The sequence below is a fragment of the Corapipo altera genome, unplaced genomic scaffold, assembly GCF_003945725.1.
Source record: "Corapipo altera isolate COAL_440 unplaced genomic scaffold, ASM394572v1 0, whole genome shotgun sequence".
Lineage (NCBI taxonomy): Eukaryota > Metazoa > Chordata > Aves > Passeriformes > Pipridae > Corapipo > Corapipo altera.
Window position 1 is genome coordinate 75,230,250 of NW_020884872.1, and position 19,606 is coordinate 75,249,855.

The window sequence follows — 19,606 nt, forward strand, 5'->3', positions numbered from 1 at the left end:
TCTATTGATGTTTATGTCTCCTCTGATAATATTGAGAAAGTTTTGCAAGTATTTCAATGTTGGATTATAAAGCTGTGAAATTATATATTAATATCATACATTATTATTATATATTACCACAATATATCATAGTCGTGCAGTACACAGAAGATCTGACAGAAATAGAATGCATTGATTTGCATTATATGCCTGGATTGAAAGTGCAAGATCTGCTTGTTCAAGAAGCTGAATATACACTTAACAGGAATGAGACAATCACTAAATGTTTTGAGTACAGTTATGAACCATCAAAGTTATTAATTTAAAGCAGTCAATAGGAATATTAATGTACTTTATAAGTTATACATAAATATCAGCATGCTCCGTAGGCCACTGGTGAGTGATCATGACATGTTCCTATCCCACTCTCAACTCTAAGAAAACCAGTCAGGATCTGTACAGTAAGGTTTTATTTGCTAAAATATAAGATACAGAAGAATAAAAAAAAATCATACCTCTGACATAACCACTCAAGCAAAATCCTACAGAGAGGAGATTCAATTCATTCTGGCAAGTGTCCTTAAGATAGTTTACTTACGCTGTGTGGCAAGACGAGTTAGTTAAAAAATGTCAGGAATGTATGTTGCTGATAGAAGCTGCATTTCTGCCAATAAGTTGTGCTTTCTACTGCCTTATGAACAAAGGTACTTTAATGTGGACTAACCCCTGCTGACAAACTCTAACATGTCTTTTCATTCTACAACCATTCCATAGTATTTAGACTTTGGTATTTCCTCTATTTCCTGAAAGATTCACTTGTGTTTGTAAGGTAGTCAACCATCTCACTGATCCCAAACTTCCTGTAACTGAAAGTGAAAAGTAGATGTAAATTTTAAATACTTGATTTGTACTAAATTAACTTTTGACTCTTCAAAAAGCCAAACATTTAAAGGTGGTACAGATCACTTAGATTATGACTTCATAATAATCATAAATATTTGGCAAAACTTAAATGCAAGTACTACATACTTAAGGTGCAGAATAATTCTGAGTATTTCTTGTGGAATGGTTTCCAAATTTTGATTACCTGCAGGAAAGCAAGTTTTCTGCGACAAAATGTTGTCTCAAATCAAAATATTCCCAAGGATCTAGAAAAACTGTGACTTTTTCCTGACTATTAATAATGCTATATGTATAGAATTAATACTATGGCTATTGCTATTTACTCTTTTGCAAGATAATATGATATATTTCCCTCATTACAGTTCCATTCCAGTCACAGAAACACACACTAGCAATGGAATCTTTTATTTCAAGTTAAGAGAGACACAGGAAAATTGGCTTTTCCCTGTAAAATGTGAGCCAATCAACTCAAAAACAGGCAATCTGTGCACTGTAAGATGCCAATTGGAATGAGGTCTCCTCTAGGGACAGGTACCATCATATGGTTGTTTATGAACCAAATGAAATCTTCAGGAAGTCCTTCGTGAACACACAGCTCTGAGTACCATTAACTAGGAAATTCAAGTATTTACTTGAATCTGATGATTGAACTACCTCCATATGCAGTAGGTGTTTCCTCCATTCCAGTCCCAAGTCAGTATTACTCCAAAGCCAAACAGTTCTTCTGCTCATAAATTATCACCTTCAACCTTCTCAAGCACCTATGGTCCACTATCAAATGTGTTTGTTATATTAATTTAATATTAAGTTACACCCTGCTTTGATGGCATGCAGTAATGTGTAATAGTTGTCTAACTGGATCTGTTAAGTAGGTTACTAGATGCAGTTGTCATCAGTTCCTTGGTGGATTATCTTGTTAAGGAGGCCATTAAAAATCACTTTTGATGGGGAATACAAATTATATTTACATCAAAAGGCCAAACTCTGGTCCCATTAGAGTAGATGGCATTGGATTTTTTGCTGAGTTCATTCAAATTTCTAGCAAAAAATAAGGTCTTGAAGGTTACCTGGTCCAAAGGAAAAAATAAGGGAAAAGCACCTACTATTCATAGGCAAATGAAAAAATGGCTTGAATATCTTTGGGTTTAAGGTACAGTACACCTAAGGCTAGCTAAGCAGTTTCCTATTCTAGGAACTTGATATCTTAACAATTTGTCCCCCAAATCAATTCTCTTGAATGCCTTCATAATTTGTCAAGACTAGCTAGAAACCTAAAGCAAGTAAGAAATTATGCAAAACTGGAAGAGTTATGGAGAAGAAACGTTTATTTCTTACCACTTAGCTCTATTTCTTGTGGTTACACTATCAAGCACAATTTTAACAACTTATGCCCAGATATGAAGAGCCTAATAAATGTGGCTGACAAACTGTGATTTTCAGGGTAACAGAAGCAACATCAATTCCCACTGAACTCATAAAATTGGCCCTTGAAAATTACATCATATCAAATTGTAGTCTTCTAATTGCTTCTGGTTTGTTCCAAAGGAATTCTCAGTTCTATTGAAAAAGAGAAAACTGATAATGATACTAATAATGATACTGTTAATGATACTGGTCACTTATGTAACCCAGTGCAATAAGTAAGAATAAATCCAGACATTTTCTGTGTCTTCTTGCTTGAAATGGTTTGGCTTTTACTGCAAAATTGTGTTAATTAATCATCTTATTAATTTTGAACTTCCTGAAGTGGATCACTATGCTACATTGTCCTAAATTAATAAATGGTTAAAGTCTCTTTTCCATACTCAGCAATTGCAAGGGAAATAAATTATTTTCTGATTAAATAAATATATTCTGATAGTTCCCAAAGACTTAGAGTTGTTGCCTGAAAAGAATAAAGAATAAAACTAAGCTAAGGCTCTTTTTCACACGAGAAATATTGTGTATTGAATTGAATCAAAACCTATAAAGTTTCTCCTCTTTTACTTCTTGAAAAACCATCATATCGTGAAGAATCAGTTGTTCATTGATTGCTGAGACAGATTTTCCCTTGGGAAAGAACACAATCAAAGAAAACAAATCCTGAGTGACAAAATTAGTGTTTTGACTTCACAGGAACACTTGCTGCAGGCATGGAGCTGGCAGGTACACCCTTGGTTGGCATCTCAAGTTCTGAGAGCCGTGACACCTCTCCTGGCATTTCCCTGTTATCAGGCAGAATTCACTTACAGTAGGGAAACTATCCCCTGTATTTTCAGTTAGACTAGAACTTCTTACAGGGTCTTCTCCATTCTTCTATTGAACAATGTTGTGTAATTATATTTATAGCTACCTATTTGTATAATAGTGTACATACATTTGTATTCTTCCCATATTGTCAGACTAATACTTGTCTGGATTTAGCTTTGCATTTTAATTTAATATTAAATTACATGTAATTGCTTTCTGCAATAAATCTTAATTTGGAGTACTGATGAAGATGAAGGCCTCTGGCAAGAGCTGGCTCTTAAAACTGGCCTGAGTACCTTTCAAAAGCTGTCTTGTGTGTTAGCATAGCTGGGCCTGCTTTCAAACAGAATTTATATTACTTGCACAGCTTTTTGATCACTGTTTCAAAGTCTTTGAAATCAAGTTGCAATATCATCATCAAATCTAGGGTGTGTTTTTTGTTGTGCTTTACATCCTCTTCTTGGTTCAAGGATTTTGAAACTCTTTGTTACATAAAAGGCAAAAGTTTTTATGAAACAGTATCTCCTGGCTTAATCAGTAGAGGAATTCTTCTATTTTATCTGTCTGATTTTGTCTAGCTATCTGATCTAACAACATTAGCCATATTTAAGAGGTTTATTTTAAAATAAAAAAAAACAATAAAAATACTTCGGTTGTTGTTTTGGGTAGTTTTTATGAATATGATAAAGTAAATATTACAGGATAATATGCTACATGATAATAAGGGTTAATAAATCAAACTGAAATGAAGTTTCTTCTTTCTTTGATGTATTTAAAATTTCCCCCTCCCTCAGTCTGGATCTATAGTGTGAATATGAAAGTCATCTATCAAGTCTTCACATTATGGACAAAGAAAATCAAAGTAATACACATGCTGCTACAATATCTAACTGGCCACAGTTAGGCTATCCAGAAATGAAGGGATTTATTAGGTTATCTAGTAATGCCTGATTTAAGAAACAGAGATTCTGCCTACTTACTAAAGTGAAGTACATTACATAAAAATACAAAGGGACACATATATCCATTTTAAAATGGATCTATAGAGAGATTAAATTGCGTTTCTTCAACTGTCATTGAAATCAACTTTGTTGTCAATGGGTATTATTTCCTCCTTCTTATATTATTCTTTAAGAAATTAGATATTCTGACAGGGAGGATATTACCGATGTTCTCCTTCCCAAATGCTCATGAATTTGACTCTAATTTAAACTCTTAAACTATTCAGTAATAGAAGTACCATACTAAAAAAATATAAAATTAAAAAAAAATGGCCGAGTCACCCCCCAGCAGCCATTCAACACCCCTGGCCTGCAGCAGGCTGGGCTTGCTTGGGGGGCACCAGCTCCCTGAGTCAACCCCTCCTCCTGGCTTGCTCCTCAAGGAGAAAGGTGGGTTTCTGTTCTCATTCCTAGCTAGTGGGAAGCACATTTTTCATGTAATGACATGAGTTTCAGCTTGTGGAGACACCCGCCATTCAGGATGAGGGGGAAACAAGCATTGTGGAAAGATAAATGGACCCAGAAATGTAAAATGGGGGGTAGTTTCATCATTCAGGCACTGAGATTGCATTCTGTGATCTTCATGAAAGCTGTTAGTTGGAAAGGACCTGCAAGGATCATCAAAGTCCAACGCCTGGCCCTACACAGGACAGCCCCAAGAATCACACCATGTGCCTGAGAGCACTGTCCAATCATTTCTTGAACTGTCCGGCTTGGTGCTGTGACCACTGCCCTGGGGAGCCTGTTCCAGTCCCCAGCCAACCTCAGGGTGGAGAACCTTTTCCTAATAGCCAACCTAAACCTCCCCTGAGACAACTTCACACCATTCCCTCGGGTCCTGTCTCTGACCACCAGAGGAAAGAGGTCAGTGCTGGCCCCTCCTCTTCCCCTTGTGAGCAAGCTGTAGACTGCAATGAGGTCTCCCTTTAGTCTCCTCTTCTCCAGGTTGAAGTTCTATGTTTGATAAACAAAGGTGAGTGGGGGGACAACCTTGGGATTTTTCCATAAATTTTGAGCTTTTAATACAGTACAAATATTTTTTGAAGCATGACTTTTTGTACGCTCAAAATTACAGACCAAAACAAGAGTTTGGGAGCCATGGATCTTCAATCATCAGTTTTCCCCTTGGAGCTTTCTTAAACCAGTATCTTTTGGAGAGTAAGATGTTTTATATATAAGCTGGTTTTATTTTTGTGTGTGATAGAGTTCTAATCACATTTCAATCAAGAAAGAAGAAAAATTTGTATGAAAAAGCAATTTCTTTTTGGCTAGGAATATTTCCTGAAGCTAGGTACTCACTTGGATGGAAAGTGACAGGAGGTCTAGGATTAAGTAATTAGCAATAAGAAATACTAACTCAGTATGTACATCATCTCATTAGTATTTTGGATCATTTTCTACATTTAATTTTCTCATGTTTTGTTGCAGATATGTTTACACATAGTAGAAAATCTTGCATCTTTCCTCACATAAACCCTTGTTCTCTTTTTCTCCCTCTAATATTGAGGTTTGTATAGGTATCATCACTGATAGGGCTGCTCTTTGCTGGCTGAAAATATAGAATCTCATTGGTAGTAATAGAAATTATGTTTATATATCAAAAAGAGAAAGATCATTAGTAACCACTGCTTGTGATTAATTCTGCTGAAGGACAAACATTGATAGCTGTTCCTTTAGTCAGAGGCTGTATCTTTTGTATTTCTCTAGAGATAATAGAAATTATATTCTGATTTATGAGGATCAGAATCATAGTATTTAGACATCTCTAAGTCCCTTTAGCTCATGCTTTTTCTGCCACTGATAATGCAGATTTGTTCATTGCTAGATACTTTTCCCAGTCTAGTGCTTACATCTTCCAGGAACTATTCTTGATTTTCAGTTTAAGCAGTCTTTTTCTTACTTCTTAGTTTATTGTTAGTTTTGGGAATAATTTTAATTTATCTTAAGTAGTTCTTTTTTCCTTGTACTTAGAAATGTGTATCCCATTAATCTTTTCAGGAAATCAAGTTTTATTTTGCAAGTATTTGTGTCAGTTTGAATCCTTTCTTCTGCTTTTTGGAAAAGATGCACTCCTCCTCTGATTAGTTTGTGTGACACAAGGAGTTTGTGTGGAAATTAAAAAAAAAGGTCTGTAATATGAAATTAAAGACCATGTCATTATATACTGGATAAAACAGTTTGAATTAACATTGGATAAGAAATTATGTGTGTGCCATCCCTAAGGATGATCCCAGAATTATTCTCAACTCCCACTGGTATCCTGTTCAGCCTCAGGTCTATCTCTCACCTCCTTTCTGCTCCCTAATGATACCCAAGTTTGTTTTTTGGACCAGCTCTTGAGAGAGGCCACTCACAAACCTGCTCCCTCTTTCTTTGCCTTTCAGTATATCTGCTCTTTTCCTTCTGTGCCCTTCTGTGTAAATCCTCTTTTTTTCTTCAGGGCCATGTACCTACAGAAGTAATTCTTACATAAGTAAGGACCTGTCCTACATGTTTGCTTGTCCAGAATAATTACAGATGACTGTAATTAATCAATTATACATTTATTATCTGTTATTACTTAAAAGAAGGAGGAATAGTATTCTTTAAGAGTCAGAAGCAGTTACTAATGGCCAGAAAAAAAATTCAAGGAAGGATATGATGACCTGGTTTTATTAAAAAAAAAAATAATTAGGTAGTATTAAAACATTATTTTTCAAAGTAGCTCTGTTAAATCTAAGCTGGAGAAGAGGAGCTGAGTTTTACTCAGTAATTATTTCCAGGACAAATAAATGGAGTGATATACATGCAGTATTGCAAAATTATTTCTAAGTAATGAATGTGCTTTATACCGATATGTATTTCTCTCTGAAAGCTCTTTCACCATTACCTTGTTCTAATATAAAAATAAACTATTTCTTCTAACAATGTGTTGCATTTCGTCCATGTGAATATGATTTATTGGACCATTTCAAGGACTGTGATTCTTAAATTCTTTAAGGTTGGGCATGGGAAAACCTATTCACAGCTTTTTTCCACAACTGAAAATTACAAAAACTATGGCTTTTTTTGTGTGTGTGTATTTGCACTTCTCTACAGGATGCACATATATTTCGCTACAATAAAAAACTTACAAGTTTTAGAGGAACAGATCTTCCTCTTCTGGTGAAGGGTATTTACCTTCAGGAGATAAGGGCTATACAAGTTACACAGTACAGTGCTAAGTGAGATACTTACATTCTACTAGTGGCTTGTTGTGTTCTACTACTGGCTTGTCTCATTGTTTTGTAGTTGTGGCGTGGTGTTGTAAAATGAGGCTTATTACGGCAATGTAAATCAAATAGTTACTTTTGATTGCCCCCAGTGTTTTCTGGGTCCCACATTTACAGGTGCACTGTGAGGCTGAAAACAATGGAAACTATGATCCAAGGGAAAACAAACCTGACATCAAAGTAAAGACAAAACTAAAGGGAAGGAAGAACAAAAGAAACAAGGCACACAGAAGGCAACTGTCTTTTAGAATTAATTATAATGGACTGGAACTCATTTCTCAAAAGCCACTTGAAAGCTGTTTGATAATTATGGAAATATTTATGGGTCAAGTTGACTTCCTTTGCTTATGCCTGGGAGACTGTAGATGATATGTTCTTTAAGCAGCTTTGTCTGTCTGCTAGAAACCTCATTATGTTTTGTGTGTTTTCTAGTTTCTCTGATAAAGGACCTAAACCTGATCAAGAGCCTGTTTCTGCAAGTACTGCCAAGTAATTGTAACAGTATTCACAATAATATACTTTCTGACTTAATTTCTCAGTAGGATGCAAGCATTACAGATTATTACCTTTCTACTTGCAGACAGAGTTGCTAGGTGTTGCAGCAGATGCTTTAATCAAAATCAGGCTAGGTACTGCAAGTATCATTTTATGGTACATGATATTCTCTGTGGTATTCATTCTAGATGCACAAAATTGCCACTGTATGAAAGCATTAAGAATATTTGCATACTTTAAATGTATTCAGCAAAGCAAGTCAAGGGGGATAAAAATAGATTCCTAAATTCACAATGTCTACAGTGCTAACCACTAGTCAGTGCTATTGACTCACAAATCTGGGAGTGGTCTGCTCCTATCAAGACACAGCTTTTTTTCAAACTCAGTCTTGGTTTTTCTGTTTTCAGCTAAACCTGTTTCTCATGGCAGACTTTCAGCGACTGGATTTACTCCATCAGCAAGGAGCATAGTTGTTTAAGGTAGTCAACAGGAAGAAATTGTTACCCTTGCAGGGCAATCATCTTAGCTGTTGTAAAATTGCTCTGGGGAAGTACCTTTCTAGCTCTGGTAGCTACACAGTGAGCCTATGGCACGTAGACTTCTGAATTAGATACTATGGGGAGATTTGGAAAATGGTATGAAATGATTACACATTCTTTTACTTGAAATGTCTTCATACATGCATCTGCTTCGATTTAGGCAATTGCTTGCCTCTTGTTTTTTGATATTTAAATAACTTGCAATATCATAGTCCTACATAAATGTCTCATGCTTTTGAGGCATTTAAATAAGAATTATGGCTACCACACCTGAAAATGCTGGAAGGAAGCTAAAATTGCCAAAATTGTTGCCCAGCTGTCTGGCATTTTTACTAAATCTCTGCTTTTCTTCCATAATTACTTGGTGTCTGTTCCAAACCTCCTCCTTCTCCTTATTCAACTTTACCCTATGAAAAAATACCATTAGTATGCCTCAATTCAATTATGTATATGGATATTCAAATGTTAGACACTGCTTAGACTTCTGTTCAAGCTGTAGTGTAGAGGCCAGGGTGGAAAAGTTATTTATTTTTCACAAGATGATCCTTTCAGTAAGAGTTAGCATGAAGTAAGGAAGGACTATGTAGGTAGGCATTACAGAACCTTTTCATAACTTTCTAGAGAAAAAAATACACATACAGTCTGTGTAGTAAGTTAGAACCCCAGATGAAAGTACTATGAAATGCAAATATTTTGTGCCAGACTCATCATTGCCAATCATGATTCAGTATTTATTTATAAAGTTCTGTGGTTGTTGCTCCAGACACAGGGGGTGTTCATCTTTAAGAAAGCAAGTAAATATTAGTCACTCTTACCATACAGGTTGACACTGTCTAAGAAAGCTTCACTCTTTCCACAGTGAAGTGTCATAGGCAATTATTGCCATGAACCCTCCTCTACAGCAATAGCGACAAGTCAATCAATCAGCTGAATCCCAAAGCCTCAACAGTCCCTTAAAGCCTGGTTTGAAATGTACAACTGTTGCAGTCAAGATTTCTCCATAGTTCATCTACACTTTTGAATTATTCTACGGATTAGCTGGTTTTATTGTCTTTTATTTTGGCATATGGGTTTGTTAATCAAAATCGTAACACAGCTGCATGTGCAGTTAATGTATTTTAGAAGTAAATTTATTTTGGCTCTGACTGTACTTTTTGAAAAGGAACAGATAATCTCATTAATGCAAATGCAGTTCTTTGCAGCACTTTCTTTCTGTTTAACACTTCCAGTATTAGGAAATCTGTGTCTTCTTGTACACAACAAAGGCCACAGATGAATACGTGGGAGTGATCTCCTGAGTCTTTCAGGAAAAACAGTTGGTTTGTATTCATCCACAGGGATAAACCCCTTTCAGATCATAAAAAATTGAGCTCTCTACAACAAGGAAGCCCTAATGTTCTTCTTAGTGAATGACAAAGCATTTTCGATAAATTCTAATTAGTTCATAGAGAGACCTGGAAGACCAATATCAAAATAATGAGTTATCCATTAATTCAATATGTTAAATGCATTGTAACAGCCAGCAATAAAAGTAAATTACTTATTTTATATACAGAACACGTTGTAACAGCCTGCTCCGTCAGCTAAGAAATCCATTGAAGTCCTTGCTGTCAATTGGATCACTTTCTTACCACTGAACATTCATATTTCTAATAAAGAGTAATTGAAAAATGCAATAGGATAGAAATGTAAAAAAAATTTTAATGCCATCTTATTAATTTCTAAAATGATTTTATAGACATGCAATTTCTTATTGCATTATTTAACTTTAAAAGCTTCAAGCATGCCTATAATTAACTAATGAGTAGTGCTTTCACAGCAACAAACTATGAAAAGACCCCTGAGCTACATCTGTATTGCAGATGCTGTAATGAAGTCAGGAAACAGTGAGTGAAGTGTGGGAGGGATGGGCTGAAAGACGCATTTCAGTAAGGGCTTTTGGAATCAAAAAAAGGACTACTATATAATCTTCACAACCATTAGAACCAAGACTCAAAAAATAGTGTGGGAGTGAGAAGGAAAGTGGTTGACAAGGTCAGTGGGAACAGTGCAAACAGGGAGCCCACAAGCTGACTTCCATGTTTTACATAAAGTAAAACTGGTAATTTGGAACTGAATGATGACAGAACACTTTTGCTTTAAGTAATCATTGTATATGCTCAGAAGAACCAGAGGCTCAAAGGTCTGTTTATCTTTCTGTATATAATGTCTACCTTAACACAATACCTCATTTATTGTCATTGCTTTACAAGACCTTGTGTGCAAATGACAGAACTAAGGGGAACAGATAAGAGGTAATTATACTGAGATGTCTGTGTCACATGGAGGTTTGCACCCACAGTCATTTTTACAGACTTAAATAAATTGATTTAAAACTGGTTTTAATTATACCAGTAGGACAACTGTGTGCTGATAGGGCATCAGTTTCTCTGTTTTGACATAGCCAAGGGCTTTTAGTGTCTATGATCTACTTACATATTATGCAACATATAGGTGTGTTAACATACATTATCAACTGATTAAGGTAGTGAGGCAAGTCTAAAAACTGAAACAAAATCATATAAAGAACCAGATTGTCCTCTCATTTACACTCACATAATTTAAATAATTTGATGTAATTTAGGAGTTACACTGCTGCGTGGAAAAAAATTGGTCAACAAACTGATTTTATGAGAAATAATTTTTTTTTAAACAATAGAGCAATACTAACCAGAAATTACTAAGTTAAAAAGAAAAAAAAAAGAACTAAAAAGCCCCAAAAGTTGTTACAAAGTGATACCTTATTTTTAGTGCTTATCATCAGGAATTTTAATCTTTAACCTTTGCACCTTTAACATTTACTTAAATACCTTTTGCCTATCTGAAGCATTAGCTCTAAGCCTAAGAAACCATGTAATTTGCCTTGGATTTTGCTTAACTAAAGTCTTTGCCTCTACTGCTAAATAATAAAGGGGCTAGGAGAGTATGCTTGAGGGCCATGGGTCAAACAGACTGGATCTCTGATTCTCCATGCTGCTTAATAATCGTCTAATTTATTGGCTCTGCTTTGGGCAGCACCAGTTGTTTTTTTCTGAGCAATACTCAGGTTAATTTGTCAGACAGTTCATTCCAGGAACAAGGTCCAGAAGGACAGTGGATAGCATTGCTTGGCTGAACAGGGTTTATATCCTGATCACTCTAAGATAACCTCATATTACACCCTATTCATGTAATCCAGAATTCAGCATCGCTCTAAAACAGCAACTTCTTCAGACTGGTCTGCAACAGAGAGGTATTTCAGAAACTGACCAAAAATCTCCTCCTACAGCAGTAAGTGTACGTGGTACCTCAAAGAGCCCCAGACAAGGATGCAACCTTGGACTTGGTCTGCCAATGCAGTCAGGCAGTCTGGTAGAAAAAGGAAACGCAAACCAACATGAAGACAAGCAGAGTGAGAGATACTAACAAGGTTGGTTAGACGTTGCTTCGCTTTTTTATGTCTGATTTAAATTTTAATTTAATAAGGTGGTGTTACTTTTGAAGATTTACATAATGTAAGAGTTATTTCAGATATCTTGGCAAACTTCATGGAATGCAAATCTTAACTGAGGAATACTGATCTAGTCCTGCCAACCACTTGAACACGGGTCAGGTGCACTCCAAGAGGCTCTCCTCCATGAAAACATTTGGTTTGGGAGCTACCCACAGGAAGTACTCATTTGAGCACTTCCTACAGCCTCTCCTGTTGACAAATGTTCCTTCCACACAAGGAAGGCAGGCTGGAAGCAGTGCTGGAGACTTGAGGACAAAATGGAACTCTGTATTGAACAATGATTTTGAAGTTAAATTCCCTTGAAGAACAGGACAGTTGGAATGGAAGGTATGTTGTGGAACATGTATACCACAAGCTTCAGCTATTATACAATTATATAATTTCACATTTTCTTCTGGCTTGATGGGCCCAAATTCAACCGTAGTGTTTAGTCAAAGGTAAGCTCAGGGGTACAATGACTAGAAGATGTCTGGAGATTCGAGGTGAGTCATGAGAGACTAAGTACAACTACCTTATTAGTTGTTTACTTTATCTAGTTTGAACTCTGTCTGGAGCACTTCTGGATAGAGTTTCCAAAGCCATCATTCTCTCTGCAGTGGCTTGAGAAACACCTATAACTAAATGTTTGGTCTTCTTGAAATAAAAATCTATCTCCATGGGAAATCTAAAGAACTCTCTACCACAGATGTGGGTAGTTTGGGGAAAGTACATGTGGAGGCAAAGCTGGTTTTTGCATGGAAGTGTTAACCCCTTTGGTGAGAATCTAACAGATCTGTATCTAGGTTGAAAAAAAATCACATAAAAGAAGGAATCTGCACTCCCTTTACTGAGGATATACTGTACAAAAATACATAATCATTTATAAGTGGGAAGCATAATGCTATGTGTTCATATGAGGCACTGGTGAAATCTGAAAAGTCTTCGTGAAATTACATAATTTTTTCAGATGGAAGTTTTGTAAGTAGGTACTTCAGTAATATATATGCTTATATAATGGATGTGGAAACACTACTTAATCATCTACTGTTAAATAACGCACAAAATCACAACTTTATGGACTTCACTCAGCTTAAGGAGCTGCCATTTTGTCACTTTGGATGCTGACACCTCACATAGCATGAAGGAATTTTCCCAGATACTAAGAAATTAATTTTACCCACCAGAAAAATCTATTCCAAGATGCTGACCAAAGGACCACAGACTAAAGAACTTTTTATGTGACAGTTGTCCAGCTTTCTATAAAAACAGTGCTCGCTGTGATGCAGAAGCAGAACTACACCTTAGGAAATTGCTTCACTTCTACCACACCATAAGCTCAATTTTCTCTGCTTTACATGGTGTATGTGGGTACAAAACAGGGGTCCTGGGTGAAGAGATCAAGGTACTAAAAAATTCCTGCAAGTCAAATGCATGTTGTCTATGGTGAGATTTTTCTGCACTTGCAGAGCAGTACTCAGGGAGCAGTGAGGTGACTTAGCAGTAACTGGCATTAAGGATGATAGTTATAATCCAGAGACACAGTCAAACAGCCTATGCCTTGTGACTGGAGAATTGAAAACTTTATTTTGGAGTAGTTAGAAAACCATGCAGTTTCTCCCTCTTTACCCCCACCCCTTCCTTCTCTAACATTCTTGATACGTGAAAGCACATGAGGAATATACCCAGCACTGCTCCACTTGCATTTTAATCAGCATCAGGAAAAAACACTTGTTTGTGAAGAAAAACAGTGACTTGGTGAATTCTGCTCGTTAACACAAACTTTGAAAAGAGTCAGTACAGTATACATTGTCACACTGCTTCATCCTAGAAGCTGTGGGGAGGACTCAGTGCAACATGGCTGAGGAATTTTTTAAAAAGTGAAGGACTCCTTCACAATGCATTTCAAGAAGTTCCTTCAAAAGGAGGATTTTCTATAGGCAGATGAATTTTCTTATAATCCTTTCCGCTTTGCATCCACCATACGGGCATACAGCAACTGAGGCAACCTAATAAGCTTCAATCTGCTGCATGGTATGTGTTTGGCAAAACGGGTATGCAGAGAGGGAGGAAGAGCAACTGATGCTGCAGTGGGAACTCTCTGGGGCAGGCAAAGGTGTAGTCCCTTTGCACCATATTTTTTGTGGACACAGGTACAGAAGTGAGGAAAGAATGGGGGAACAGAGAGAGAAGCTGTGTGCACCCTTAAGGATGTTACTGACATTATGCACTGTGCATCCCTGAAAGCTGTAAGTATAGATGTGCTCACATGCAGGACCGGTGATGTGTTATGTGACCACCACATTAGTCTTCTCACATAATCAAGATACAGGGAAGACTTTCAACTGTGGTGGGAAAAGAATCTAAACCTTCCTTTGCACACTTTGTAGCTTTCCCTGTGGATTCACTCTTCAATCTACCTGCTGAAATGAACACTTTTATTTAACTGTAATTTTTAAGTGTCATCAGTAAGCGCTAGCATTAGGCAATCTCTCCCTAAGAGCTGTTTCAGGCCATCCACAGGTTCCAGAAGACAGCATTCATGAAGACTGACATCCTTATTTTATTTAAACTGGATGTACCTCACAAGCTGGCCAAACTAATCTGATTTCTAGTCACAGAACAGAATTCCTGATAATGGAAAAGTTCCCTCAAGGTATACAATTCCAATTGGTTTACCTGCTAACACTTCAATTTTTTCCAGTTCATACTCCCGAAGACGTTTCTCCAATAGACGTTTCACCTGAAAAAGCTAATTTCAAATAAATATGCTGCTGTTTAGAAGCTCTTGCCCATCATACTAATCACAGGGCCATTTTTCCTAGAAATTATCTTTTCTGAGCATAAATGTTTAAAATTACTAAGATGTATTCCAAGAAAAAATTAATAAAGAGGCAACTTGACTTGTCTCACATCTGTCTTACTAATACACAAAATATGACTAAATATAGAATTATTTGATATATTTATATTCCAAATACTAACCCACCATACCATCAGCAGTAGCATTTGTGACAAAACCACTGTTTAAACAGCATCTCCATCCATGTTTTATTTGTCTACTCTTATACAAGTATCTGTGATGATACATTTTTGCAAAACATTCACTTTCTAATTTTGACTTTAAAAATTAAGGCATTACTGGACCAAAAAGCACAGCCTCCAATGGTCACTATTTGGTTACCTCAAACTTTGCAGGGATGACAATTATCTCAAGAATGTCAGATTAGTTAAATTAGGAACCAATAGTAACAGGACTGTGTCACATTGATTTTGACATTAGTTTGTTAATAGTTTGAACTTTTTCATATGTTTGCCAGCTAACCTGTATTCCAGTAAGTAATGTAAGCAGGTTTCAATTAAATTTACAATATTTATATGCATTTTTATTTGTGTTTCATTCAGCTTGAACAATGAAAAAGTACAGACATTCAAAATCTAGTCACTAAGCACCAAGTTAACAGCATTGCAGAGAAATAATTATTTTCTCTGAAGTTAGGCTTTCCTGGGACAACTGTATTAGTATTGTTTCAAAACATTCCCTTTCAACTGGTATATTGAAAAGTCATGAAGGAAGGCTCTGTCAGGTGTTTTTATGCAATATTCTTTTATATGATAGCTAGGAATTCTGGTACAAAATAACCCCCAAAATGCCTAAACAAGAACTTCCTCTACAAGAAGCATGAGAAAAATTTCCAGAAATACTACTGGATTTTTTTTAAGTCTGTGTTTAAAAAGAAAAACACTTTCAGGATGTTTTGTTTAGTTCTTTCCTACTTACCACTGCTTGGTAGAACTTTCCTCCCTTTCCTAAGTGTCATTTAAAATTCACATAAAAAGTGTATGCTCTTTCAGTTATGTTCCATTTTGAGAGAAACAATGAATCATTGTACCCCTGGACCACAGTTCTTGCCCACAAAAAAAGTCAAGATGCACTTCTGGTTCCAAGGATCAAAAGACATTTATGTCAGCTTCACGAAAACATAGTACAAAAGACTCATTTTGCCATGTTGACCTTATCTTACGAAATAAAGATACAGCCTAAAAATTGTGGGAACACTGTACAAACAAAAATCCATGAAATGCTGATTAGAATGGGAATTCTTCATTAATACTGCCGTAAAAATGCATAAAATGTAAACTAAGATAATGTGAGGGCACACCAAATTTCATTCCTTTTTTTAAATATAAAGATGATTTGGGAAGATTTATTAAGTATACCAGTAAGACTGTTATTTGAATGGTTTTTCTGATTAACCATATTCACAGACTATCCGATTTTTTCTTTTTAAGGAAGAGCAATGTCCTCTGTAAAAGCACGTGCAATCAGAATGAGATTTTTGTACTCAAAATACAACTTCAAAGTTTTTGACAGGTGTTTATTCCAGATGCAGAATGACTGTTCACTTTAGAGGCATTTCTGATGTGCTAAGTTTCATTGTATAGTCAACCTATTTTATCGAGGAAGCCTGAGCTACAGAAGTGAAATCTTTTTAATTGTTTTATACTATTAAGACTACTATAAAAACAAAGTACCAACATAATTCAATTTACAACAGGAAAAAAAGCAGCTATACTATACTTGGCTTAAAGTCTATATCTATATACAGACGTGTCCATTTAACTAAGCTTAAAAAACCCCAACCCCAAGAACCCTTGGCTCATTAAACATGAAGCATTATTTTAAAGTATAACTCCCCTTTAGAAATGTACTTTAGCTAGTTATTTCAAGACTCCTGGTTTTTAGATCACCCATTCTACACAGTCACATTATCACAGAGAATTACTAGACACAAGACTCCAGCTATTTAACATACACACAAAGTGATGAATCTCAGGCTTTGAGAATACAATGCAACCAGTATGCCCAAGCAAAGTCCTTGAGGGTCACAAGGAACATCAAAGCAGTGCTTGGTGTTTTATACTGTATGGTGAACCTAAGTGGACAAAAAATGTTTTCTCAGTAACAGGTTATTGAAAAAAATCCAAACCATCTACTGAATGCTAATATGCATAAGGCTTCATGGTTGCTCCTGATATAAATTTTAATTATGAAATACCAATTTGAAATGTTAAGACACTTGCTGCATAGAAATAGTTTTTTTCTAAAAGCATGCTGGATCCTCTGAAGTTACACCCAGGGTTTCCATCCAGGAAAGAGTTGGCTCAGATTTTTAGGGTCCATGGCCTGCTGTATGAGGAGGTTCACTTGCCCTCCTACACTGAGTACTGTTCCCTCCTCAACACCTTTCAGCTTCTCCTGAAGTCTCATCAGAACACGTTCAGCCACTTTGTTAAAGCTCTGGTCGTCACTGCTGGCAGAATAAAAAAAGAAAAACAGGTGTTCTAGATACGGATCCTGACCAACATGAGCAACATTGAAGGAGAAAAACATAAAGCAGCAAGGCAAGAGTGCAGCAAGAAGATAGTAAGAAAAAAATCTTGCACCTGGCTTTCCTTTTACGTTCCTGTGGATCAGTACTGAGTGTAGAGCTCATGTCAGCCTCATCCTCTGGTCTCTGCTGCAGATATAAAGCTTTCAGAGGGTTCATGGTCCAGTCGAAAAGAGGATCATAGAGCAGCACCTACACAGAAAATAAACCTCTTTTCAATTTAAACTGTCAATTACAGCTATTTCTGTGCCCTAGCACTGTTGGTAATGCTCACACTAACCACAATATTAGGAGCTTAGGTGTTCTGGTTTGTTTTTGGTTTTTTTTAACCAATGGAATTGGGCTAAATTGCTTAGTAGACAACCCAACAATAAAACTGCATCTGATCATTTGCAGGTATTTGTGTTGTTTATACTTTAACTCAGTTTTGCCACTCAGTCCCATCTCAGCAGTGAATAGGTAATTTTTTAATACACTGCTAGGCACTAAAAAGAATCACTAGTGTTTAATGTAAAGTATAAGCTGCTGTTAAGAACGAGTTTTATTCTCTTCTTTGTGACTTATGCAAAGAGGATTTAATTCAAATGGCACTACTCCTGCTGGAAATTTTGCACTATGGCTAGAAACATTTAGATATTGAAGAGAGTAAAAGGCCTGAAGGAAACAGTTCCCATAGAAAATTCTAACTGGTTATAATTTTACTGAAGAATACATGAATTAACAAATCTGGCCAACACTACCACATTCAAATTCAGTACAAAATCTTCACCTTAAATGAATATTTGGTGTAGTAATACATATGAAGACAAAGACAAAAAACTGAAGACATTCTGGCAGGTTACTGTTCAAAAGAATGAAAAATGCTTACCTCTACAATAGTCAGCAAAGCTTCTTGAGAATTTCTCATAACAGCCATTGTTTTCTCACAGCATCTAAAAACATTTTACTGTATTTTAGGTTCTTTTTGGTAAAATGTAATGGCATTTTCATGATTTAAATAGTGGATATTTGTACTCTACTTAAAATTTCTAACATAAGAGTAACCTCTTGTACTGCCATTCGGAAAAAAAAAAAAAGAAATTTAGAAGGAGACTGGGTAGTTCACTGATTATATTCTCTAAGAGAAAGGGATGACCTGTTTCACTGTCTGAGATGTTTCTATACACAGAATTAACCACTGAGTTAACACTGGCTGTTGAGGTGTGCCACGATGGCAGAATTGCTTGGATGAAAGAAAACTTGTGTGCCAGTGGTGCTCTGCAACATGTTGGAGCACCTTGGTAGGGTTCCTTTATACGAAATGAACAGATCCAGAAACCAGACATTAAGCAATCTCTGAAATCTCTGCTGTAAGTTTAGATATAGAAGCTATTATTCGCTCCTACATTCACTCCCAAGCAAACTAAGCTTGTGTAAGGAATGCAGAGCTTTCCTATGGAACAGGTACTCCGTTGAAAGGGATTAGGCTTCCTGTGTACTTCAGGATGAGAACACCTCTCCCCCCTCAGAGTTAACTGATCATGTTCACATTCAATCCTGAAATGACTTGTTTATGGTATTTACACCAGTACTGTTCATTATGAGTCAGTCTGGCTGAGGCAGAAACAGCATCTGCACCAGTGCCTTTTATGCTGTATGTACTTCAGCTGGAGCCAAGCAATTCATGTTTTTCTGTACAATGGGGCAAAAGTTTTAGAAGTAACACAAAACTGTGAATTTAGAACAGAAGTGGCAGTGACTGTTCCTTCACGGGACAAAGGTGTACTAGGAACTACTTATTAACATTAATTACTGCCTTAGAAAGACAACACTTGCACTATATACTTTTTTAAAGACATTAAATTTGGGGATTGCAAGCATTACATTCATGAACATCATCAAAGACTGGAATGAGAGAAATGTCCTGCTTCTTAGGGCTCTCATGGGTCATTCACAGGATATAGGATGGAGGTTGACAGAAACTAAACTCTTTAGGGATTTTTCTGTTTCGCAGTTCAAATCTATTGTAGGATTTATATTTTGTACTTGCAAAGTGCTATCAAATATATGATCCAAAAGGGGAAAAGACTCCAATTTACTTACATAAAACTAAACAGAAATTAGAGTTAAAACAAAATTTGTTCAAAGACATCGAATAGTTCTGAATATATATAGTATAGGTCTGAAAGAACAGCTTAGTTCTGAAGGGAAAAAAAAATTCATCATTCTAAATCAGTGGTTAGCTGTGGAGCCTTTGGAAATGCTGAGCCCTCTCTGAATGCCACAAGTGGGTGACAATAACCCATTAGCTAGTGAAGAGTATGAAACA

The 19,606-nt window shown here is 36.2% G+C and overlaps 1 protein-coding gene across 2 annotated transcripts in view; it reads right to left on the reverse strand.

The window, feature by feature from the left end:
• Positions 1–15,258: 15,258 nt before the first annotated feature.
• Positions 15,259–19,606, reverse strand: part of ATM (ATM serine/threonine kinase) — a 62,344-nt gene continuing 57,996 nt past the window's right edge. The window contains exons 61-63 of one of the 2 annotated variants that reach the window (XM_027645814.1): positions 18,167–18,230; positions 17,354–17,490; positions 15,259–17,217 (exon numbers count right to left, since the gene is read on the reverse strand). In XM_027645814.1, the coding sequence (XP_027501615.1) occupies positions 17,037–17,217; positions 17,354–17,490; positions 18,167–18,230 (382 nt within the window). In that variant the 3' untranslated portion in view covers positions 15,259–17,036. Of the gene's footprint in view, positions 17,221–17,353; positions 17,491–18,166; positions 18,231–19,606 lie in introns of both variants that reach the window. The other variant, XM_027645038.1, reaches the window with a different exon arrangement.